Source organism: Diorhabda sublineata, chromosome 9 (assembly GCF_026230105.1).
Source record: "Diorhabda sublineata isolate icDioSubl1.1 chromosome 9, icDioSubl1.1, whole genome shotgun sequence".
In the NCBI taxonomy this organism is placed as follows: Eukaryota; Metazoa; Arthropoda; class Insecta; order Coleoptera; family Chrysomelidae; genus Diorhabda; species Diorhabda sublineata.
In genome coordinates, this window is record NC_079482.1 from 13,213,116 (window position 1) to 13,240,650 (window position 27,535).

General features: G+C 31.4%; 1 protein-coding gene across 4 annotated transcripts in view; it reads right to left on the minus strand.

Annotated features, from left to right (window-relative positions):
- LOC130448804 (lethal(3)malignant brain tumor-like protein 3) overlaps positions 1–27,535 on the minus strand; it is a 338,247-nt gene that overhangs the window by 116,876 nt on the left and 193,836 nt on the right. The window contains exons 1-2 of one of the 4 annotated variants that reach the window (XM_056786332.1): positions 22,817–22,959; positions 3,528–3,798 (exon numbers count right to left, since the gene is read on the minus strand). The exons of the other annotated variants lie outside the window; for them this stretch is intronic. Of the exons in view, the coding sequence (XP_056642310.1) occupies positions 3,528–3,573 (46 nt within the window). The 5' untranslated portion in view covers positions 3,574–3,798; positions 22,817–22,959. Of the gene's footprint in view, positions 1–3,527; positions 3,799–22,816; positions 22,960–27,535 lie in introns of those variants that run through there. 4 annotated transcript variants of the gene reach the window in all.

A 27,535-nucleotide genomic window follows, 5' to 3' on the forward strand; every position in this document is an offset into this window, starting at 1 on the left:
TGAACAAATACCTATAATAATCGTTACTTACGGATGCAGTCTAAAAAAATATCCCACGCCAATGACAGTGTTTATCTTGAAAGTCTCGGTATTTCGACCTTCAACTTTTTGTGTAAATAATAACCATTAGTGGTGACCCTTGAGTGACTGGACAAAGTTCGTAAAATCGAGAAATTTCAATGGTCTTCTCAACAAACAACCCGTACCCATAATAAAGCTCTTTAGAATACACGATACAGGTAGAGAAGTGATTCTTGAATACTTTTTGTGATAGGAAGGATCTGATGGACCTGTTAAGGTCAGTGAAGGAGATAAATTATAAATGTTTCCATCAAAAATTCATAGTGAAATCAACAAACTTAGAAATTTAATTAGGCGATAAAGAATATTTCAGATATACATACAAGGAAATATAAAAATAATTATTGACTATCACTCAGGATGGCCAGTGAAATCTAAGATCAATTTTGACCTCAACTGGTGCACTTAAGCTAGGTAAATCAAATCAGTACTAATTTCGTCATTAATTAGTACAATCTTTTTTAATTTCTATGTTTTAACGCCATATCTTAATTATTGTGGGTTTATTAGCAGTTTATGATGCGAAAAGAATCTCTGGCGAAAATAGTTGAGCTACGAGTTTGCTTCAAATGTTGAATGTACTTCCAAATGTTTTGTGGAGTCTACTTTATCGTAACAGAAAATATTTGAGTGGCACTAAGCATTTGGTTAAGGTAGTGACGTTGTAGCCTAATGTGAGTCGCCCATCCACCTCTGTTAACGATAATAATATCAATGAAGCTGTTGAAATGGTAATCGAATATCGTCGTATGGGCATATGAAAGGTAGAAGAGGTTCTTAACATCTCTTATGGAACGACTCATTATATTATATTATTATATATACCAAAAGACCTGTATCTAGACAAAGTAGCTGAGGACATTGCCTTCATGAAACGCACCATTACTTGAGAAGGGAGGTGGGTTTATGAACATGAAGTTGCACCATATATAACTCGAAATCGCAAAAAAAGTGAAAATCAAGGTGGTATAAAAAGTTATTTTTTGTGGAATTGCTGGATTAATACCTGTGTGTATACAAAGAAAAAACATGACAATTATGGAAGTTAGTGTCACAACAAAATGTGCAGAATATTGCATACACGAATGCTCTTTACAAATACTCTAAAGGAAAATTAATTGGAATAAATATAAAAACAAATACATTTACCCAACTGCAAGAATATATAAATATAAATCTTATTAGGCGTTTATGTTTCACATTGATTTAAAAAATTAATTTTTCCTATCAAATTACTTAGTACTCTCTATTTAAATAATTATACTACTCAAATTATCACTGGCCGACAAGATTTTCGTAACACAGGCGACACCTTTATTTTTAAAATGGAAATACTCCTCCAATAATGGAAAAAATATGTATTAAGCACACTTTTCGATAGCTAAATTATCCCTGTCTACATTAGCAGGTAGGTAATTTTATGAACGGGCGGTAAATTTTATGGCCAAAACAATACCTGAACTGTAATATTTAGAATAACATTAAATAAAAATAACATTAAAAATTAGTATTCTGTTCAATTTTATATTAAGTGGTTCCCTGTTCATAGTGCAAAAAGTGATTATAAAGACGAAAATATCGACTAAGACAAGCAGTGGGCCTCCATGCGTGCTGTGTTAGTTGTAGAGCATGCCTTCTACAATTCCAATGGTATGGCAGGAACCTACTAACCATTTTGATGACTGCTATTTTTGTCTATTTACCAGTACCGATTGCGCCCTTAGATCCGCAAAATATAGTTTTAGAGGATACTTGAGATAACGTCTCATCAGGAAATTCCGAAGAACATTGCACCGACACTATTTTTAGTCCAAGTACCAGTATCCGCGAGCCACATTAGAATGTTCAAAGTGAGTTGAATTATTTAGCAAGTGATTTGGGGTTATCAAAGCAACAGTCTTCACTTCTTACTTCCCGTTTTAAGGAATGGAACTTGTTAGCCAAAGAAACAAAAATTATGACCTTTATAAAAAGAAATGCTATATTTTCTGCATTCTACAGTATGGAAAATTCGTTGTGGGCATGTACGGATATGGTCTAATGAAGGAACTTGATATTGAGCATAATCCCAGTGACTGGCGCCTATTTATTGACTCGTCTAAATAAAGTTTAAAATCAGTGTTATTACACAAAGGAAATTTAATACCGTCTATACCAGCTGCTCATTCTGTGAAGATGAAAAAGACTTATGAAAATATTCGCTTGCTTTTAGACTAAATTAACTACAAGTATAAGTGGCAGATATGTGGAGACCTGAAGGTGATTGGAATTTTAATGGGACTTCAAGGAGGGTTTACGAAACATTGCTGTTTTCTTTGTGTATGGGTCAGTCGGGCATTAGATCAACAACAACAATATGTAAAAAAAATTGGCAATCATGAAGTAAGTTTCAACAGGGATTTCAAAATGTTAAGTTTATATCCCTTGTAGATCCCAACAATGTTCTTCTGCCCCCCCTTCACATTAAACTTGGATTGATGAAAAACTTTGTAAATGCTATGGATAAAGAGGGTGATGGATTCAAATACCTTAGAGAAGTCTTTCCCCAATTGAGTGATGCAAAATTAAAGGAATGTATTTTTATTGGTACACAAATATGAAAATTGCTGAAGTAGACGATAACAATTTTGAAAAAAAGGTCATCAGACAGGAACTTAGAGTATGGAAGGCATTTGTTAGTGTAGTGATGGGATTTTTGGGCAATAATATGGATCGAAACTACCAATAGTTAGTTGATGAACTTCTAGATGCTTACAAGTCCCTTGTTGCTCGAATGTCATTGAAAATTCATTTCCTCCATTCCCATCCCACATTTTTTCCCGAAAAATTGGAAGCTGTCAGTGATAAGCAGGGTGGAAGATTCCACCAAGATATTAGAACAATGGAAATTCGGTATCAAGGACGATGGGATTCTGCCATGATCCGTGATGTTAGTTTTTAAAAAGAGAAAGTGTAATTCCTCAAAAAAGGAAAAAGTAGAACTAATTGATATTTAAAGTGATTTTTTTTCAAGTTTTTATTTTTAATAGATGTGAGGCATGTTTATTAGATGTAAACTATAAATATTGTCAATAAATACGATTTAAAAAAAGTAAAATTATTTTTTAATAAATATTAAATATTTTACTAATAATAATGGTTCTATAAATGTAACTTAAAAACCTTGCGTAATACAATTATTTTTTTCATATTTTCGTATCTGTATAGGTCCATTTTATCACAATATGCTATTCGTTCTTGTTTTACAAAAATGTTTTTTTTCGACCAGTGTTATGAAAGTATATTATCTAACAATAAGAATTGAATTCATAAGAATGCCATCATGATTCTTTGGAATAAATTTTCAAACCTAAATATTTTATAATCATCCATTTCCGATACTCTTAAGAAGCTGAAAGATTAAATCTACAAAATCGACCTATAATCCTAAAATTCTCTTAACTTACCTGAATAACACCATGCAGGCCAAATAACAGGACTTTCAGTGTCCATTTCTCAGAAATTTTTAAATATCCGGAATTAGTTAGTTGACGACACTGACATAATCTTATTTGTCACTTCACTGGTTATACATAAATTCTCAATAAGTAAACTGAACGTAAAAATTTTAGTTATAACCACGAAAGACGCGCTTAAATATTACCACTCGTGTGCAGTTCCCAGCTTTGTTGCCATTAAGAGTCACTGCTTGGTTTTAATGAGTTGGCCGTCTTAATACTGAAAAGTAAATATTTTTAATATATGTTCATTTTCGGCATAAGTTGTGACAAGAAACTCGATGAATAAAATGAATCGTACAGGAACTATCAATTAAATATCTGGTTAAAAAAAATTCTATATTGTATATTAACAAAAATTATACAAGTGAGGAATAATATCTTTACAACGGACAAGAAATATAGCAGAAAATTATTCGCTCTATTGACTCTCTTTTCGGCATAATCACCCTATCTCTTTAAGCATTTATTAAAACGCAGAACCAACTTGTTTAACCGTCTTTCCGTCTTGATAGAAATAATGTCCTTGTTAATTGAACCCAATTTCGGAAGATGTTTTTTCATCACTGTCTAAGGAGAAATGTGTGTGGCGACCACGCCAAGTGCTCGCACATTTAATAATACATATTATAAGTACCCTTCCATTCACCACATTTTCCCTTCGACCGTATCCACGAACAACTTCCTCAATAGCACAATAATCGTTCGATCCATCAATAACCGATACCTCAGGCAGGTAATTTCAAGTCAACTTTCTTTTAAAACTTCCTCAATGCTCTAATAACATGCACATAACTTAATCCTCTCCGATATACCTGGCACACGTCGAATTGAAGATCTCGAATGCCTAGATGTCAGTGGAGCCAGGCTGCTCCTAGAGATTCGGTACGCATAACTTTGTTCTATTTTACGATTTGTATATTGTTTTGTTGGTATATTTGTATATATGGTAAGCTTGAGTAGTTATAGGACTTAGATTATTGTCCTATCTTTTCACCATCCTCACCTAGCTCCCATATGTTTGCTAGATAAGTGCTTCATCTCGAAAATAGAAAATCGTCACAGTGTGTCAAATCTAGCTGTATATGAAAGGTTCAGTTTCTGATATGATCTAAGCAACTGTGTCATTTCATTTCCTCATAATTCCGTCGTTAATTTAGCAATTACCTCGACTTAACTCCATAGTTTTTTTCTTGCTTGGAAGATGAGATGATGAAACGATGAAACCAAGTTTTGTCTTGTGTACTAGCCATCAGAATAGTTATACTGAAAAAATGTTTAGCTTACTTCAGCTCGTGTGACTTTGTCGGTATGTACAAGCATAATACATCATAAACTTCTGATCTTTCAACATATTAGATACCTAAAATACCATAAATCGGGAAGATCACAATGCTTATGTTACTACTTATTAGTGGTAAATAGTGTTTATAATTTTGAAGAATTTGTAAATATCTGTAGAATTTTCGAAATTGCTTCAAACACATGTCTTGTAACGGTATATTAAACAACGGTCATTTTCAGAAAACGGCTGGAAAACAGCTTAATTCACGAACACAGGAGTTTGTTATAAATGTGATTGCATATTTTAAGGTCAAAAAAAAAGAACTGCGGACCTTTTGAATCTCTTTCATTTGTTTAGGAGGTATTATACTAAAGTTAACATCTATTTAAAGAGATTTCTATTTATATTATATAATTCAGAGAGTGGCAACTGCGCTAAAGATATCTAGAAAAACTATATAGTCCGTTGAAGAAAGAATGAAAATAATCAACGTTCTCAACACCACTCAGACACCACGAGTAAAACTAAAAACAGAGGATGTATCAGAGGGAACTAAAATAGCAGTATGGAACACTTTATATGAGATGTATGAACAGAGTAAGTGAATAAACATGTGGAACAATAATACAATACCGTCCCATATCCTTAACCTTTACAGTCAGCTTACATTTTAAATGAAATTTAGGAAAATTGTTATTACACATCATAGTGCATATAGTACTATTATCTAGTGTTATCTATACAGTGTGGTTTTTCACCAGTTGTTCAATGTTAGAAAACTGTTTATTTAATGTAAACTTGATCATAGAGGTTATGAGTTTTGTCATTTCATAATATTCTTTCATGGAGTCAAAACCATAAATGACGAACTGAAAAATAAGGAAATTATTTCTATTGTAAGTACCTCTTTATCAGTGATATCAGAACATTCGGGATTTCAATATAAAAAGGAAGATAACAGAAATCATTAATAGAATGAACAAATATTGCTAGCTAAAGAGCATGTTTTCTTCGAAAATATAGAGAAAATGGTGATAGTGTATTTTCAAGACAAGTTATATTTAGATGAAACATGTATGTATGTCAAAGAAAACAAATTTTGAATTTTGTAACTTAGTTTTATCAAAAGAGTTCCGCTAAATATGTTCATGTTAAACATCTAAAAACAATACAAAAAATTGAATTTAGTTTTTAATAACCAATTCGTAAAAGGCCGACCTTTCAAATATTATGGAGTTGACAAAAACTTTGATTTAATTCATATGAATATTGTTACTGACATATTAGTCACGTGATTGAAAATCTCCATCGTTTCTACTGTAAAAGCTAGCGGGTATACAACTTGGAATATCGCAACACAGAATCTGTATACTGCACGTTTTGACTAGATTTCACACCCGTTAAACACTCTGTCTGCCTGATTGAAACAAGCTGTGAACTTGCACGATTTGATTGTGAATGTCAAAAGCTAATATTAATTATTCTTTGCCGATGAAACTTGAATCATGGCTCGGGCTTGTCCACGAGAATTTTCTAATAGCTTTTGTATTTCAGAACCGTCTAAGAATTTTCTACTATCTAGTTCCACGTTAGCTATATGACAAGTAGGATAATCTATCTCCACTGTTAAGAAACAAATTTTTCAACAAAAAATTTTCAAATACTGCGGCTTGTAACCTTTTGTACCGATCATCTCTCATACTTTAAAAAATAGTCATTGAAGAAATGAAATTGATTACATTTGCAAACAAAATTACAGTTAAAACTCCCTGTTTCCTACTGTGATGAGTGTTTGATTGGAAATTGCATTTAATTATTAATTATCACAATTCAAGATTCTAATGTGAAATTTGATAGAATTCTTTAAAATTTGAAACATAATTGCTATCTCTCTCATTTAGTAAATAATTCTATAAATCGTTCTGTCCTACTTTCCGCCTTTATCGAAATATTGGGAAGCTCTTTTTACTTGGTAACAGCGTCAATATTTTATTTCTGAATTCACTCCTCATTTCTTATAAATTATACACCTGATAACCAAACCTTAGCTACCTGTTGCCTAATTAAACAGAAGTACGTTTTTGAAATTTAAAAAGGAAGTACAAGCAAAAAACCTCGCTAAACAAACACAGAGTGTGCAGAAACTCTTGTATCAAATGCTAACTACAGCAACGATTGACTTTGGTAAAATTTCCTGCTATTACGTATATTCCGAAAAAAAAATCATTTTTTGAATTCGCCACGTTCACTCGTGTGTAAAAGTAAAAATATATTTTTATTAATTTATATTAAATTTCCCCGATGCATCTGCCATATTGAACAATTATGACGGCAATAAAACACAACAGAATATACCATATTTGAAGTTTGTATATAGCGCCTTTTTGCCATATACTTAAAAAACTAATGAAACAGGCCATCTTAAAAGGGTGCTAGCTCCCTTAGGAGGTACTTTTGGACAGACATCCAGTATACATTAAGTGAAACGCATAGCCTAATAGTAGATTATAGAGTTGTGAGTATTGATAATGTTCGAAGTATGTTACATACGAATCCATTTGTTGTTTTTTTACTTCTTCGTGTTCGTCTTGAGGCGAATAGTTCGATGCGCCATGAAAAACGTTGAACAATTGAAACTAATTTTGAAAATTATCTCAGATAATTACAACTTGAGAAAATGATGATAACTTTCCTCCATGAATGGAATAATGACCAATAAATTGTGATCATACGATCACCTGTTATAAAAATCATATGATCACCTGCTCTAAAAACTTCCCAAATACTCAGCATATTACCTGTTGCGAACGTTGAATTTCTTTAATGTTTCCAAACTTTCGAAACTGAAGGGTAGTGAATGAGAGATTAATAGGAAAAATAAAATGATCAACTTGAGGAATTCGCAATCGCAACCAATTCAAATACTTACAGACCTTGTTTAAAAGACGCGTTGCAAATATCCACTAATTTTTCTTTCAAATTTCCATATTTGACGAATTAAACAGTATTCATTGTTAATCGATTTATTTTAGTAGAGGGATGCAAATGGAAGATAGTATCATCAATCACTCTAGCTGATTATTTGAGTAATAATTCGTTTGATCCAGAGCTACTGCATCCAAAGCGTCTCCTCGAATGCCACGTCTTCGTACTGCAAATACTTCCACTTTCGATATTAAACTTCGTCTATCAGCGTTTTTCAGCCTCTTACATTGTTTTCTTATTAGTATTCTTGTTAGTTATGACAGAAATTAAAACATCCAAATGTTTCTGCTTGTACATTCCATTTAATATATGATAATGGGGGAAGTTAAATGTATGCCATGTGCAATTCGATATTTCTATTCCCCATACCTTGGATTGATAATAATGACGAAGTTGATTTCCTTTATATTGATTTGTCTTCGGCTACTAACAGTTTACATGGAAACGTTTTTTTATCTCCCCCTGTTATTAATGTTCTCTATTTATTACTTATATAAATGATTACCGATTGTAACATAATTTGAAATTAACTATATTTTTTATATACATTTCATTCAATGTTTGAGCTTCGAAATATTAATTTGGATAATACATAGCAAGTGGAAGTTTCCTATTTTCTTGATTTCGTTTATATCATAACGTCCTATTATGTCTTTTAAATCGTTGATTTTATTTATTGTTATGTTTTATAAGCGTATAAGTGAGTCGTGAAGATTTTTCTGAAAATACTTCAGTATCGAGGTGTCATAAAATATTTGTTTTTGAAAGATAATACGCCTAGGCACATGAAAGAATATATCTATTATATACCGAGACTCCGCACAATCGTTTATAACTGTTAAATTTTGTACGGGTGCATGACTGACGATCAGCCCTCGGGACAGGCAAAAATGGGGACACTTAGCGATAACATCTAAAAAGTTCACCAAATGATACTGAGGGATAGTTGAATTAAGGTCAGAGAAGTGGAAGATGTTATCGGTACATCAAAAGAACGCATGTTCCATTTGGTGATTGTAGAATTATGTATACGTAAGCGTTTGCGAACTTTGGACCAAAAGCACATTCTAATGAATATTTCTCACCCTTTATTGATACGGTCTTAAGCAAAAAGGGTCGCAATTTTTGCATCAATTCATAGCTGTAAATAAAATCTGCTACTATACTATTAACACAATAAAAAAATCAAAACAGTGGATTTCAAAGGGCGAACACTCTACGAAAAAGGCAAGGACAGCATCATCGTATAGAAAAGTGATGACAACCGTTTTTAGGGTTAGTCATGAAAATGTGTTCATTGACTATCTTGTATCATGCATCATTGATTGATGAAGTGAAGAGAGCGATAGCATTTTAAGAAATAGAAAAAACTGTTTCATGAGGATAACGGACCTTCTCATAAATCGTGATCGCCATGGCTGAAATAGCCAACGTATTCACCAGATCTAGTTCCATGTTTTCTAACTTCCAAGTTTCACTTGCAGTAGAGAGATTTTCATCAGAAAAGGAAGTAAATTTTGAGGACAAAGACGGTAACTATTATTTGGAAGGTTGAAAATGGTGAAGTATCCCTGGACTAAGTGTATTATTACTTTGTGAGGTTGGAATCTTGGCAGACAACCCTCGTGCATTATTCCATTCATACAGAGCTTGTAACAATTCCGAAATTATTTCAGTAATTCTTACATTTTTGGATCATTGTTTCATTTGATCACCTGATATTTGAACAATATTAGATCTTGACAAAAATATCACACTACTTTCAATACCGAATACGATAGCATCGTAATCAAAATGTGCTTCTGATAACTTGATGTGATGAAGGTGTTTGTTTCATTTGTACAATCGATAAATTTCACTACCTCTTTCTTATAGAAAGATTTCACTTCAAACGTTTCAAATCATTTTACGTTTTCCACCAGTTTTAAGCCCATTAGACACACTTAACGTATTTATGTATAATAAACATTTTCTTCGCGAGATTTCTGAAATACCATTCTTCTTCAACATTTAGCGAGTATATCGATATCAATTAATTCAATTGCTCGATAAGATCTCAATAGAAGCTAAGAGCGTAAAATTACGGTTGGTAGACATTTTATATGAGATAAAAATCTTAGTATCTAATAAAAATTAAATAAGAGAAATGCGATTAAATAGGGCCGAGTAGCGTAGAAAGATTGGAATCTCTATAAAAAATAATCGAACAATCTAAGAAGTGTTAAATGGACTGAAGTTTTTCAGTTTTATTCATATGGATTTTTGAAAATAAATTCAAGTTTTACTACTGTTACAGAATCATTAAAAATCAATTAAAATGAATGTACTACGTTATAGACCGATAATAGTATATTTTTGTCTTGATCAAAAGAATACAATTTTTGGATGCTCAACAACAAAAGAATTATATTTGGAACCATCCTTATTTGATTCCTGATGGAATTCAAGTTTTTAGCTACTTCTCTTATAGATTTCTCTGATAAAAATTTATTTATGTCATTAGTTTTCAAATTTGATACCAACAGTACATAGTCAATATTACAATAACCCATGTTTTGGACAACCTCTACCAGTAGGGATCTGTATATTAATTTCAAATAATAACTGGATTGTTCCAATGAATATCTATCAGCACAGCTGGCAATTGGCAATAGTCAAATTCTTAAACTGGCAATTCTATATAAAATTTTTAGTCCTTGTTAAATTATTGTCTATGACTTCAACTTCGGTTTAATTCTATTTTTAGTTTACCTAAATTCGATGTATCAAGACTTTTAAATAAATATTCCATAACCTATAAGTAGCCGCCGGAAACCATCACTATTTTGAGCAATAACATGGAAACAATTTAGGGCAGTACAAGAGGGTACGTTCAAAAATAGAAAAATCTTATTATCTTATAAGCTTATTATTTGTTACATGGATCAAATAAATCCTAAATAACAGCTAAATATCAAAGTATATTGATAAAATACACATTTTAAAAAAGTTAGAATATATCTATATCTCTGTTGTAGTCTTTGCTGAAAATGAGAATTCTTTGTTAGCCTGAGAATCTTTCATTAGACTATAAATATGAGATATCATTGATATTGTATCTGAAACCACGTGTGAAACATGTGTATCATAAATTATAATAGAAAATTGACATATGTGACTCGTGTGTCAGTCAGACCTAGCATGTATGTTAATATTTCACTTTTCATATATATTTCAACACATTGTAGTATTAACACAATTTTTTACATATTTTATATTCTTACACGTTTTGAATCATGGGAAATACATATTGCCGCCTTATGTAAAAAATTAAGTTCCTCCTGTTTTGCGCTGAGATCAGTTTCCAAGGAACTAAACTTATCTGCCTCGTTAACAGTCTATTATGCCCTTATTGAGCCGCATCTCCGATATGTCCTTCCCTTCTGGCGTACGTGTGGTGCGACTCAATTTGAGGGAATCCTCAAACTAAAAAGGTATTTTTAGTTTGTATTCAGACTAAACAGCAGGGCTCACTGCAGGGACTTCTTTAAAAGATTAAAAATTCTGACTCTTCCTTCATTATTCATCTTTGAATCCGTTCACCTAATTCGTAAGCACTCTTCTCCAATTTCAGAAAGATCGTTGCACGGCTATCCACTTAGGAACGCGGAGCACGTCGTTTACCTACCTACTCCACGTTCAGAATTAGTTGAGGGCTCAATATTTTACAATGCAAAAAAATTCACAATCACTTGCCAATTGAAATCAAATCGGTATCATCTTTTCCCGCATTCCACAATAATTTAAGGGTATATTTATTGGAAATAAACGACTTCTATTTTAATAATAATATTCAATTCCGGACATGCTGCATACTGGTTTAATTTTTGCTATGGACTTATTTACGATTTATATACTAATTATTACCTATTACTTTTACCTATAAGTTTGTTACTGATTATGGTTTTATACTGTATAATGAAATTTTATTTTATTCGTATCTTCATTCAGTCATTAATATGTATGTTTTTCAGTTTTCATGAGCTTTTGTCTACAAATTGTAACAATTTTTTGACATTTATCTCTCTCTCTTCTCATTTGTGAATTAATTGCACAACCACTAGTAAATTTGTGACAATTTACTTGACTTCCATGGATTCAACCATAACTTGTCTTACAATCAATGACTCCTTGTCTGTCAATTCACAGTCTCCAAACGAAGATTTATTTAGGTTACTTTTCTTTAGTCAAAGTAAATTACTAGTGGTGTTTTCACGACATCTTGATTCACATTATCACCTTATGCTTTCTGACAGTTATAAAGTCCTTGTTCAATGGTATTTAACTTCTAAAATGAAAACATTGATAATTCGTCTCAGTCAAGACAGTTAACTTAACTAATTAGTCAGATGCAAATAATTGACTTAATTTAGATATCGTAAATCTCACCACCTATGGTCAAATGTCAACTAATATAGTTTTTAGATACAAATGTGAATCATAAACATCACACAAAATTTAGTCATTGTTGAACTGTTATGTCATTTTTATATACATATTTTTCAATATTCTTACATAATTCATAAATTTTACAGCCATGACCACAATCACACCATACATAATCAATTGCCATGAAGATTCACCATTCATTTACTATAGCGCACTCCTGTGTATTATCATCTAGGAAATCATCTTCAAATTGAACTTAAGTCAGTATCTCATTGCTCCATTTATATTATAGTTGCCCTGATGATGGGAAGCTTGGATTTATAGTACAAATTCTAGAAACGTGATTCAATGTAACTTTTGAAACCCCGATTAAAGCCTTAAAAATTAATCTATTATCGACAACTGATGGTTATGCATATTTTTCTCAAAAGCCTGAATATATATTTAGCATTTGAGAATAGTATATTATATAATATGGGAGAGACAACCTTCTGAGTGTAACTAAATAGACGGTAGGATGAGCCTTAGGTAAGTCCAATCACAGGACAACAAGCAGAAGACTATTGTCACAGATAGGGCTGCTGATGCATACTGCCGACTCTAGAATAGCGGTGGAAACTATGATACACATAATTTGAAACTGTCAACTGTCAATCCAAGGATTTCATTCAGTGGAAAAGTCTTGACTTCAAGCCAGCAAAGTCTAGAGCATTCTCCAGTTGTGGAGAGCTATGCCAAATAAGAGAACTGCAAAGAAAAATTAGAAAAAAAAACACGGAAAGTAAGTGACACATTTCACACAAATTTGAGTGTTATGAACGCGACGTTAACTTAGTGGAAAAATACTATAGTACAAACAAGTTCTTTCTGTTGAGTTGTGTACACTATTTTTCACGAACAGTAATTATTGCAACTTATTTCTGTAAATATTGACTTTATATTAAATGAGTAGAAATTACTTTTCACCCTATGTATTGTAGAGCACATTTCAAAAAATTGCGGTAAAGCATAGTCGTTTATAAATTTCAAAATCAAAACCCAGTATCTTCAAATTCAGCTTGAAGCGGATACTTACGTGCGAATTACAAGAACATCAAAACTATTATTTTTATTTATTTTTCAATAATTTTTTTGGGTAATTGGTGATTTTGATTGGATATGCTTAAAAAATTGAAACTTTCATTTATGAATCATATTTTTCATTCCATAAATAGAAATACTAAGGACAAAATTATTAAATAAACGAGATTATTGATGTTTTTTGTTTCATTTTTCAAATAAACTTCTTTTCATAAATTAAGCTTTATTAATATTTACTGATTGCTAACATTTTAGTCTCTCGCTCCGAATTCAATTTCTTTCAGCTTAGGTCGATTTTTTACTCTTAGTTCCACTATATTTCTAGCAAATATCAAAAAACTTCATTCAACTCAACTAGTAGACATAATTTAAGAATTGTCAACTTGAAACCTTTTACACCGGTCAACCCTATCTAACAGAATTCATAATAGTAAAATAACTGAATACCAATTCTAGAGTTTCACTTCTATTTTATAGAAGTGTAGGGAATCGAATGACATAGAGACATACAGAGTTGTTGTGGAGTGTATCGTTATCAACTGGTGTATCTGATTCTTAATATCGATTCCTAAAGTACTTTCTGCTAGAACCAATACAAAAAGTTTCCTCAACTGAAATAGAGTATAGTAATTCCTTCACATTTTTTAGTTGAATCGTTGGACTTCATGAAAGATTTCAGTTTAATTATTATTTTATATGGACGCAAATAGGTCGAATTTTCAATGTTTTTACCTCCTTCAAAAACTAATTTTCAATAAGAATAGACCTAAAATCAAGACGATTTATCAACAAAAACAAATAACATACTGAAATATTATTGATTTTATTAAAAAAAATATTTAAAAATCTTTCGGAACTTATTAACGAGGATTAGGCTTCGATTCTATCTCTCGGCAAGTTGTACTTGCTTTTTTTCGCCTCTACCTTCGTGACACACGTCATCACGGTCGTTAGCAGGCAAAAACAGAGATAAACTGAAAAAGTGCATCGAGAATTCAAACGGAATTCGACGGAGTCGGTTTTAGATGGCTCAGATGGCTTTTCGGCTTGTCTCATACGTCACAAAAAACTCGCACTCAATAAGTATGCAAGTTTGACTCCTCGGCATCTGGCATCTGTTCGACAAGACCAAGCTATCTTAGTCTTGCACTCTTAATCTCTGCTACTAGGCTGAGCTCTCCATACAGGGCATAAGTCTCAACGTTTTCGTCGAACCATTGGAAATTGAAAAATAAAAAACCTTCCAGAGATGGTGAATACGTCAATGATTGCTTCATACGTGCATCTGAAAAACTGTTTCGTGATTTGAAAAATAAATCAGAAATCTTGAAAAAGATCAAAGACCCCCTATTCTTCGCTAAACAAGACAAAATCGATAAAATGATAAAAAAATGATAAAAACTGGTAAAAAATGATAAAAAAGATAAAAAAATAGAAGATATTCAACTTTCTTCTTATTATTTGTTATCGATGAGATATGCGACCTAAAAGACAAGGTACAAGTTGCTTTTTTTGTCAGATTTGTGTCTTTCCAAGGTCCAAAATAATAACTTCTAGGATTGCTACCTCTCTCGGGACAACCTACAGGGAAAAATCATTTGAATAGAATCGTTTCAATATCAGCTGATGGAGCGAGAAATATGATAGGAAAAAAGAGGCAAATTTCACTGTATAATACAGCAATAAGCGCTTTTTCCCAAACATTTCCGGCCAAAATAGTTGAGGTTACAGTATTACAACCCCCCTCATAATAAAGTGCGATGGATTTCCAAAATATTTGCTTTGTGCTCGAATGAAATAAATACATTCCTAAATATGCTTACAGATTGGAATGAATGAATGTACGTAACGGAACAAAAGTGGAGAGCTCTGATAGCAATGCCGTGAATTGAGGCTCTCATATTCGACGCATGGAATAGTCTTCCAGATTGCGCGACAATGAAGTGGAGGAGTTGGCATTTGGAGTGCTGACTATATTAGGATCGACATATTCGTGCGAGCAAGCGTTGTCTTTCATAAATATAATTAAAAGTAAGAAGACAACTAACAACTGAAAATTTAGAGTTTAAAGCTTAAAACAAGTTATGAACCAAACTTGAATTTTCTACTTGAATAACTATGCAAAGCCATCGCTTCCATTGAATTTGTTTGCCCAATAGTTTGTTATTGAAGTACAAGTTAGGGTTGTGAGTAAATGTTCAATTATTTTGATTTTTCCAATCAAATAATAGGTAATTATCTAGTACTTTCATATGAATATGTATCTATATTATCTAGGTTGTTATGAAAAGCACTACAAATATATGAATAAATAGATATTTTTTCTTGTTGTAATTTTTTGCTCTCCTGACTCAAATGGTTGCCGACCCCTTCCCTACATAAATGGAGTGCCAAATACGAAGCATAACGTTTGGTTTGCTACTTCTCTGGAAACAAATCATATTTTCTAGTAGATAAAGTTATTTTTATATTAAAAATCAGCTAATTGTAGTGATAAATCCCTACCAAAATAATAAAACTAAACGTTATCCTATAATGCTTTCGAAACATTTTTACTATATCATGTTAAGATTTTTACTGATTGTTGTATTTAAATCAACCAAAATAATCTTTCTGTAAAAATTATGGCTTATTAGGTTGTCGAATATTGATGATTTACGGTACTATTTTAGATCGTGATTAAAAAATATCTCAGGTCATATGGGACATTAAAGTTAATATTCTATTCGTGACGATACTGAATATATGTTCAGCTAAAAGATGACGTAAATGTGAAAACGATTTTATATTTGGCAATTAGTGAAATCGGGTATACAAAAATATCCAGTAAACCTCAAATTACCATTACCATAATGAGGAACATATTATGAAATCTTAGTTTTGCCACATATGTTGGTAATCAAAAAGCAAGCAATTAGGCGATGAGTAACTTCTTCCGACATGATGAGTGTAATATATATATAGAGTTTTACATCGTTCTATAGGTACACGATTATTTGACATGCTCAATCGGTCTATGATGTTTTTGTGTCAAATATATCTTTTATTACTGTGATTCAGTAGATAAGTCTATCTTAAACGCAATTTGAATCAAAAAACAATTAGACTATTTCCCCTTCCTTGAAAATATTAGATAGATAACAAAATTTGATTCAATTATATCTTATTCTTAAAATCAATATTGCAATTTGTCCAAATTATGCAAAGACTCCTTTATGTTTGCTGGTAAGTTTTTTCTTTTAACTATTATTTATCTTCTATTTATTATTTATCTTATAAGGCACTAAGAGTTTTTTTCAAAGGAAAATTATTTATTTGAATCAATGATTGAATTAATTTTCACGAAAATTTGCTGTTCCTGTTTATTTCAGAAACATAATATATAACAGATTTTTGTCTAATTATACGTTGAAGATATTAATCAGGTTATTGAATAGGTTGGTGCATGATTTTAGTTTATCCAAATATGCTCTATCTACTCTTTCCTTCCTCAGTTATTCCCCTACACACTCCCAATAATTTAGCAACTCTACAACGGCTAGGTATCCACTGGATTGATATTAGATTACCACTAAAAATCATCACTAGATCATAGCTAATTTTATTGCATTGCTGAAAAATAATTTTGTTAAATATTTTCTTTGCTTTATCTGTAGCACATATTAATTGGATACCGCTAAAATTTTGAAAGGACAATAATTCTAAAAAGCTCAATATAATATTTACTAGTTTTTCACCATTGTCTTATATTTCAATTCGCTTCAAAAAACAGTTTTTCAGCCAAATTTTCAAAATTATGGAGAACAGTTGAGAGCCTTGATATTAATCAGATATGAATTATGAATATAACTTTATAAAGATGAAAAATTTTAAGGTATGAGAACGTGAAAAGCGAAGAAAGCTATTCCAAATATTTAGGAACAAAAAGGAAAAAATGTGGCATGGAATCAAAAAATGGACTATTGAGAATAATATTAGAAATACAAATACGAGATGACCGAAGGGTTGCATACGAGGTCAAATTTTAATCCGGGTTACTGTAAGGGTCGTATATGAATTGTATCCCGAAACCTTCCAAGAAATGTGTTATTAAAAACTTCTGTAAATTAATTAACTAACTTATTAATCATAGTACCCCCTCTCGAGCTGGGATTACTACCATGGATGGAGATAATTTTGAAGTAATTGGTTGAAATTTTATGATCTAACCTATAACCCATAACTTTTGTTCTTCTACGCAGTTTTTCGTTTCCGATTTTATCTCGTAATATCACTGGTCTTCATGGTTCGTTCGCTCTTTATTTTTAACCTTGGTTTTATTGTCTACCTTAAATTTTTTGTTTGTTTTTTTTTTGACAGGAGTAGTCTGACTCTGAGGAGATGTTAAATGCAAGACTAGTTTTGAAACTTTACGAATTTTTTGAAAGTAATAAATTTGTGACTTCAAAGTTGATGGAAGAATTTTTTCAATTACTTCGGCAGAGGTGGGAAGCTGGACTTCGTCCAATTATTGCGAACTTGTGGATAGCACTATATTATCAAGTGGTTTTGGTCTTGTGGCTACACTTCTTGAAAACTCGTGGGTTGAACTTGGATTACTTGACACTCTCTCTAGTTTACTAAACTCTTAATTTTTATCGCAGGCGTTGCTTTATTCTTTATCTTCTTTCTTTCTTCATTTGCACAGGTAGATGAATGGCCTTTATCAGACTGCCGTGAACTTACGGGGCTTGCACTTGCATTGCATATGTTGGGAATTTGGGGACTGGACTCTTGATCACCGATGAACTTGTGGTCAACGCACTAGCGTTAAGTGGAAATATTCCAGTCTTTTCGAAGCCTTTTGTAGATTACCAACAGTGGCAGCCTGACGAAAGTGTCTTTCTTGTTTCCTTGATTCGTTTATGTTGTCATGCTGTTGCTTGTTGGTGATAATAGGTTTTGAGCGGTTTGAAAAACGATACATCGAATGGTTTCAGAGCATGTGATGTGTGAGGAGGAAGAAGTACAAGTTCAATTTCGAAAGATTCACTCAAGTCTACCACTAAATAGCTGGTGTGAGACGCGTGCCCATCCAAAATTAGAACTACTTTTCCTAGGGTCCGGTAATGATTGAAATGCTGTAGATAAGGAAATGGTCAACCCGGGCGTAAATATAATTCAGTAATGTTACCTGTCAATATTTATGTTAATAGATTTATTTTGGATGAATAGAGGTAAAATGCGTTGATAGTGCTCATATTTTCCCTCCTCGCAGAATTTTTTCTTGGATTCTTATTATTTAGTTCGATAATTTTCCATACCATCATAAGCATCGTTATTTCATCAGCAATGTCTATCTAATAGTCTATTGTCAAAAATTAAGAAAAATTCAAATTATTAATTTGTATAACAGCAAAATGAATATAGTAGAATCAGCAAATATTTCTTCTGCTACCAGAAAAGTCCAGAAAGAGGTAGGATGTAACGTGTAAATACTCAGATCTCCTATTTTCTCTATGATCACTTAATAAAGAATATTTTTGAATATTACTCGTTGATTAAAGATGATGTTCACTTAGTATCATCACTTAATTGCTTTAGCAATTGTAAGTTTGATTGACGCATGTCGATTTTAGTAAAAAATAATCATACACTACAAACTAATTTGGATATTAAAAGTGACAGATTCAAAAGTTTGCTTGAGATTTAGATAATAGTTAGCACATTAACTCAAGTATAGGTTATGGGAAGTAGCGACAGGCATATAAAAACTATTTCTTGCCAGAAAAATCACACACTTTATACGGCAAGTAATATTTATATATTGATCATAGAAAATGTTAAAAACCTCCTACAAGGCGAATTATATAGATTTTTGTATAAAGTCTTTGATATAAAACACTAGTTAAACTTTTTTTATTTATTTATTTATTTTCTTTATTTATTTACCATGAGTTCTCCTAATTATTGAAATTTTCGATGTTTTTGCCTATGATCAATAGATAAAAATTAGTTGGTAACTTATTTTATACAAAGAATTTGTCTTATCATTTACCATTCCTAAATCAAAGATACTTAGTTCTTGAATAAATTTCTCTGTCAGAACTAACATACAAGAAAAGTTTCTAGTTAGAAGCTAGAAATTAAAATACATATCCACAGTTTTTTTCAATATATTATAGATTGTAGTATTTTAATAATTTTAAGGCAGTGAACACTGTTGTCAAAATACTGTACGAAATTGCAAATGTATATATAACCCGTTGAAAAAATTAGAGCAGCAAAATAATTTGGCCATCGAATGTACAATTTTCATTCGTATTCTAGAATTATAATCAAAAATTCCATTTTTTCTTTTTCTTTTATACTTCTTTACACTCTTGTTATAGTGTGATCCAAATTAGATAGTTCAAAATATTCCCATTTAATAATGAGTCCATAGTAATCAGTAAGTTTATTAATTATTATTATAAACATTCTGCGAAGAACAAACACTTTTCACACTAATGATGACATGCTCCTCAAAACAAATTATGATTATCACGATTATTTATTATTGGTATATTTTGAAAAATATGGAAAAACGCTAGTAAATATTCATATACGACCAATTTTTCGATCTATCGTGTTCTCCAGCAATTCGTTTCGTTTATTATTTTTACCAGGTAGAGTGATTCATGTCAAGGTTTTGTGTGAATTGGTTGGAATTTGTCGATAACTATTGGACGTGTCGAATAAGGTGAAACTACCTTTCTTCTAAAATATATATTTCTTTAATTTCTTATGTCTTAGACATTTTGATATATTAATGCATCTGAATGTTTATGAATCAGGTCTCTTCTAATCTTTAAACAGAAGTATAATATATAAGTAGTATATAAGTATATATAACTATAAGAAGTATATAATAACAAACTAAATCATAATAGACTTTCCTTTTATCTTAACTTATATAATTGAGTGAGTCATTCGATGTACATTGTTGTTACATTTCGCACCATATATTTTCATGAATTTTTCATTACCATCTCACATTTATTCAAATTCAGGTACTGTAATAAGTAATAATCTAATAGGAATAAAAAAAATTAGATTGACCTAATAAAGAATATTGCGATGATTTACAATTCAACAATTGATGAGAGAACTGCTTTCGCGATATCTGTATGCTCTCCGTTGATTTTATATGGATAGCGCTCAATTCTGAAATCGATGAGTCAAAGGTTTTATGCCAAAATTAGACTAGACGACATTGTTGTACCACCAGACCTTTAAATATCAATTCATGCGTAATATTCGTAAGTACGATAATGTATGTTGAAATGACATCAGTCGAAAGCCAATGGGTGGTTGAAGAAGTTTTAAACCAATATACAAGCTTCTAAGACCGGTTTTTACCTTTCAGGTAGTCTTCTCCTATATCTACCTATGACTCAAATATTTACAGATTTATTTTATTGCTAATCCAGAATTTTTTAGTGCTTTTCGATGTAATATAAACTATATTAATAAACAAGCGTCGCTTGATGACTTTATAGAGAGGTCTCTGCAACCCATTTCAATCTACGAAAGTAAAGCTGGGGTACGTTCTTAGTAGTCTAGAAACTGCAAAATGATTCAGTTACAAAATTTCTAAATTTAGCACACTCACCTAAATTTATTACATTCTATCCTATCCTAGCCACGGGATCACCTATTTTGAAATATTTGCGCACCCTTTAATGCTCTTGCTAATTTTTGATGAAAAGTGTTTGATATTGATATGGCTTAAGTATAAGTAAAACGCACTCATTTGTCAAAGACTAGCAGCTGAAGTACTATTGGCACTTTATGAGGAAACATTTGCAAGTCTCTTGCCAAAATTTTCCATAAAAATCGCTCACAATTGCGTGCTACATGGTCTGGTCGATACTTTGAAATATTCAGCTACAGCATTATTACCAAAACGATTGCTCTGAGTCTACCCAGACCTGACAGAATCTCATGTTCTCCCATGCTCTTCCAAATGAGAAGGTGTATGCAGTAGTGTTTGCCTGTTAAAGGCGGACGACAGGGGAATTTGTGTCTAAATCTATGCTTCAGAAATACCATCGATAAAATGTTACATAAAAAGATCGAAACAATTATTCCGCGAAGAGGAGAACGATTGATGTGTATTTTGTATTTGTTTATTTCAAAAATATCAGAGCAGAATAGAAATTTTCTGCCATTTGCAAAAATCATTGATATTACTTTCGCGCCAACTGTTACTTTTCAAATTTCTTGTCATATTTATTATCGAAATAAAAAAATTAAATAATAGATGTAGAAGGCAGTAGTAAGATATTATTCAAATTTCATAAAGAAATATTTATATTCTATGTGTTTTATTTTTTTATAAGTAAACGTTACATTTATTGAATCATTTTTGGTTATTATCATGCAAATGAATGGAAATATAATGAAATTTTTCAATATATACTTATAGACCTTGCTTCTAGATCGTATTGAGAAGAATTCAATAGAGGAGTAGAAAACAAACCTGGAATGACAGTATTTTTTAATTGAAGGAAAGACGTAATTTTTTTATTCACTTGTAGATAAAGAAATAATTCGACATATTCAACATGATGTTGATGTAAAAGTTCATTATTTTCAATTAATATCCAAATAGATATGCACCAATATAAAAGATAGAATATTTCGTAGGCCACAATGGAGAAAGTGTATATTTGGATTACAATTCCATTTTGTTTATCAGATAAAATTATACACTACAGAATATTTTCATCAAATAATAATTTATGGTGTTGATTGATAAAAAAAATATGCTCCACACACTGTCACGACCCCAATATCAACACAGATACGAATTTCAATAACCATGTATGTTATGTTCTATGGCGACAAAAGGCAAATTTTTTTAAAATAATAGAGTGTTTGTCTAAAACGATCGAAAAATTTAGTATCAAATTGATTGGAGATTGAAACAATAAAGTAATCTACTTGATGAACTATTTAAATTTAGAAAAACTTGCTTACGATAAGACTGCTAGGTAACAACGTTTGATAATTTTCATTCAACAATATTTTTTGATAAGGGTGATCTTTTTGATTTTATTGTAACAAAATCGTTTGAGTATTATATTTCTGAAATTTCAGCTTTAATTGATTATATGCAGGGACAGTTGAGTTTAATACTAGAGCAAGAAAGAAACCTTTTAGGTTTAATAATACATTACAAAATTAATAATAATAATAATAATAATAGTATAAGTTTGATTGTTTTTCTCTTACCTTCTCAATGTCAATATTTTAATAATATTAGATTATTTTTTTTTCTATGGTGCTCGTAATAAATTAGCCCTTAGACAGTGGTAGTCAAAATATATGGGACTATTGTGACCTTCTTAAATACAATCATAATTTTTTCAAAAACTTGTCACAACTCATACCCACAACAAACTCTTTTAAAAATAATAAAAAAATTCTCTCACACCTTAATTGTCACAGAAAATTCTGTGTAAAATGCGCCACATAACATTTAAAAACTATTCCGATCGCAAATTTTAGCAGCGCACGCACCAAACGTTTAAAACAGCGGCCAATCGTGCCAATCCATGGACTACCGTGATTCGACTGAAGGAGAAGTCCAAGAGAGAAGTTACTCAGTTTGTTATGGTTCTCATATAACTAAATTCGTAACCTAACGAATATTGTTGACCAGTGAGTTCTTGTAGCTTCTATTGTGCACGCGATATCTACAATTCAATTGTTCCAACATATGGTATGCCGGTTCTAGTAGAATTATCAGTTGAGAATTTCAGAATCAGGAGTGTAGTGCCGGCAGCCGGTCGTCGGTCGACTTTGTCTCTCTTACGAGTTCGGCAGGTGCAATAAAGGTGAGATAGTTGATAGTTCGAGTTGGGATGGCCTCTACGGGTCGGCCAGTAGGTTGGACTTTGAAAGCACGCCGCACAATCTAGTGAGCACTGTTTGCTCCGGTTATATGTTGTAGGGAAATCGTGGACTAGCCACTACTGTCATTCATATCATCGGATAGTTATAAGCTATTTGTTACGCGGTCTGAAATTAGATGAAATAAATTTAAAAGAAATTAATAGGAGTATTAGCGTTATAACAACGACTTCATACTTTATTATTTATTATCAGAATAATTAATTACATCAATTATTAATGAATCTGATGAAAAATTATAATTCTTTTGAGAAAAAAATATTCTAACTAAATTAACTGTTGTAAAATAAGAGAGGTGGATAGTTTAAAAATGTTTGTGATAACCTGTAGCTGCTTTAATCTATCCCCTTTTAAAAATTTCAATATGTTACATTTTACGTTAATTTATTTTTCAATTATGTGTGTAGAAATGAGAGAAGTAATTGAATAAATGAAACCTCATGAACTATGATAATTTATTGAAAGAAATGTTGATGTTTATTCGAAGTAATTAACTAAAATAGATTCAACTCAGAATACCCATGAAAATAAAAATATAATTCGCAAATTGAAAGCTTTTTGAGAATAGGTGAAAATTACAAAAAACTCTTCCCCTGCAATGGATAAATGATGGGTGGGTTGAGGAAATTATTGTTGGGGAAGGGATTTATTGGGATTGGCCCTGATATAGAAAATACTCTTCTGCAGGGTGACAGCTTAGTAGGAAGCCGACTTTATTTATACTCGATGACTCTCGTACTGGCCCTCTTTGCATACAGCTTGGTGGCGGAACGAGATTTTTATGCAGAGCGGTTGAAAAATGATTGAAATAATATGAAAATAACTAACTACTATTCAATTTTGTGTGGTTAACAAATAATATAATAGTAAGTAAGAATCAATACTCCTTTACGCATAAATTATATAGGAAGATATTTCTAGCTACTGATAAGCGAATTTACTTCCTGCTATAAAAATCGCCAAATAGGCCGGTACATTATCGTGGCGATAAATCCATAACTTTTTCCTCGCAAATCCGTAGATGTCCCATAATGGACAATTCGCAGACCATATTTATTGATCTTTTAACCCGATTTCATTGTGATCCACACCACGGAATTAGAAAAATAGATTAGGATCACCTTGATTTTTTCCAAAGAGGAGAATAAGAGTCCTAAGAGTTACCCTCCATACTTGGAAAACTATTTTTATTAGAAGAGATTAGTGTGACAAATTACACTTTTAGTGCAAATGATGTCTCAAAGAACTACCAGATGTCTGAAGTATATCGGGAAACATATTCACATTATTTTCTTTATTGTCTTCTGATTCATCTTCAAACCTGTCTGTGATGTATTATTTTCAATTGAGTTAAGCTAAAAATGTTGTTTTGGTGTTGTTAAAATCTGAATTAAACATAATATTAAACTATAATGAATTAACTAGGCGCCTACTACTAAGTATAGAACGTGAAGAAGTATGTTTATATTTCAAAAGTTTTTTTATATCACAAATAATGCAATGTATACATATTCCAACAGTTATATCGCTTCAAAACCAACTAGGGGGGGTTAAAACCACAAAGCAAAATATATTTGTTCGCGGATAGTATAGATAGTTCAAATATGTTTTTTTTTATGAGAGAGTGGTGTAGTGTACAATGGAGTAATAACATTTGAGCCTATGATAAATGTACTACATAATATTCTTAGAAATAGGAATAATTATATCGAGAAAATCAAGACATTTATTAGAGGAACAGGTTTATCTGGTAATGTTCTATTCATTACTATTTATTTTTCAATGATGCAGATATAAAAATCAAAGCAATTTATTCAATCAAAATTTCACTGACATTATATTATAATAAAACATGAAGCACTACAGAAATATCATTCAACTTTCGTTACATAAATTTATGCAATCAATGGATAGATACATATAATGGAAGACTTGTTTGGCGACACAAATATTTTGCTAGACTGTAACAGGTTTTTAAAAAAAATATATTTGGCAAATGAAATTAATTGTTATAGAATTAACTCTAAATAATTGGGACACATGTCTAAATAGCATTAGAAAAAGAAATATAATTAGACGTTCGGTTTTATTATACAAAATAAATAACGAGAAAGATCAGATAAAACTTATCAAAATTCCAGATCTAAATCTAAGTTTTCTGTTAATTTTCCGGATTTATTAGTTAATACTAACAGAGAAAAAATGTCCCTAGCAAATGATGAGATAATTACAGTTTGATATTTTCACCTCAGAAACGATTTAAACCTCATGGGACTTCATAGTCGGTAGATTATTCAAAGCACTCAAAGCGCTAATGACATGTAGCAAGCAATAAAAGATTAAATAATGTTATAGCAAATAATCTGAAATAGAACTCATCACAATTTATCTGGAAGATCTTTGACTTTCGTAATGCTTAATGTGCAGCTTTGACAAGCAGTAACAGGAGTTGTAAATTTTATTTATACAAAAGTTTATACAAAATTCTAAAAATTGTATGAGTATAATTGAAATGTTCATCACGATAGATCGTCTCAAAAAATACCTGTACTAGGAATTTTGATCATATTGAAACTATGCGACTACCAATTTGTCTGTAGAGACAAATATAGGATATATCAATACTGAAGATATAAGTATAAGTAATATACGTTACTGGATGTTCTCTTTCGATTTTTACACAATTCAAGCTATTGCAAAAAAAATTAACTGTTAGATATTTAAAGAAATTTCTCAAAAAACATTTCAATTGAAAACATTCAATTAATGATGCTAATAGCACCTGGGTATTTTCTTTAAAAACGATCTTGATGACAATAATCACCTTTTAAATAAAGTTCAAATTAGTCAGAAAAAGTATGCAGAAATTACATAATGTCTACATTACCACCAAGACACAACCATTTATAAAACACAATACATACTAATAAAATAGTATGATTTTGACACTCCGCTTGCCAATTTTGTAGCAACAATTTTCCCGATAACAATAAAACTATCCATTTATAGGTGGTAGCACTCCCATGTTAAGTAAAAGAGTGAAAAATGAGGAAGACATTAAAATACACCAACTTTGGATTAACTAAAAAGTGTTCTTATACTTGTGCAATTCTTTAATGGTCACTAGGTGGTTTAATGTAAGAACTTGTTTCTATCGATGTTATTGTTTACTGAACCGCAGGCCTTTTCACTGTTGTCTTGTTACTTTAGCCGTTTGGTTATGTATAACTCTCAAATAGCTGTAGAAAATATTGGAAATTGAATTATATTCGTGTTGATAAAGTAAAATATTCTAACATGTTATATAGAATACTTGTACATGTACCAACCACGTAGGCATTGCAAAATATGGTTGGCTAAAATAAGTTATATATAATATATATATATTCATGGATATAATATCCAATTACAATTGTATGTTTGGGAATGTGGCCAATACATCAAACGCTGACGACTGGCTGGACGCAAAGGATTTGAAAATAGCACGTAGAGTTAAAATGGAACAATTTTTTCTGTAATCAAATTTTACTTGAATTGAAGTATACTTGATCATCAAACAATTGCGAACATGCTATGTGCTATTGCAAATAAAAATAGATAATTCAGGTATACTTTCATTCACGACATTTTTCATCTGGTGACCGAATTCCCCGAAAAAGTTCCTCAATAAAATACCCATGACTGATCTACTTTCGAACCAGGGAATTGCAAGTCGCATTACGTTTATAAACCTCTTAGTGCTCTAGTGGTATGTAATTAACCGATCTTCTCCTGATCACTCATTTCAGGAGAACCAACATCCCTTTACTTTCCACACGATTTGTTGACACTGCTGTTCGAAGAGACAAGCAACTAAGCTCAATTTTACGTTTTGTATACATATTTGTATATATTGTTTTGTTGGTATATATGTATATCTTGTATGTTTCAAGTAGTTATCGAACTTTGATCATTGTGTGACCTCTTCGCCATTCTCGATTCTAAGACGAGCGCCCATAAAGCAATAGTTTTGATTACAATTCTGAAGTCGAGTTCAATGTTTAGGGCAGATGATTTTGGCACAGTTGTTTTGTTGGAATTTATTGCAATGTGGTAATATTTGCTATACTATCGCAGCTTTGCCTAAGAAAGCAAACGTTGAAAAATATTTTCGAAGACTCCTACGATTGCCTTATTGAAAGTTGAAGTACTTTAATTGCACATAATGAACCTTTTATTAAAGCTAGTGAAAAGTTTCGAA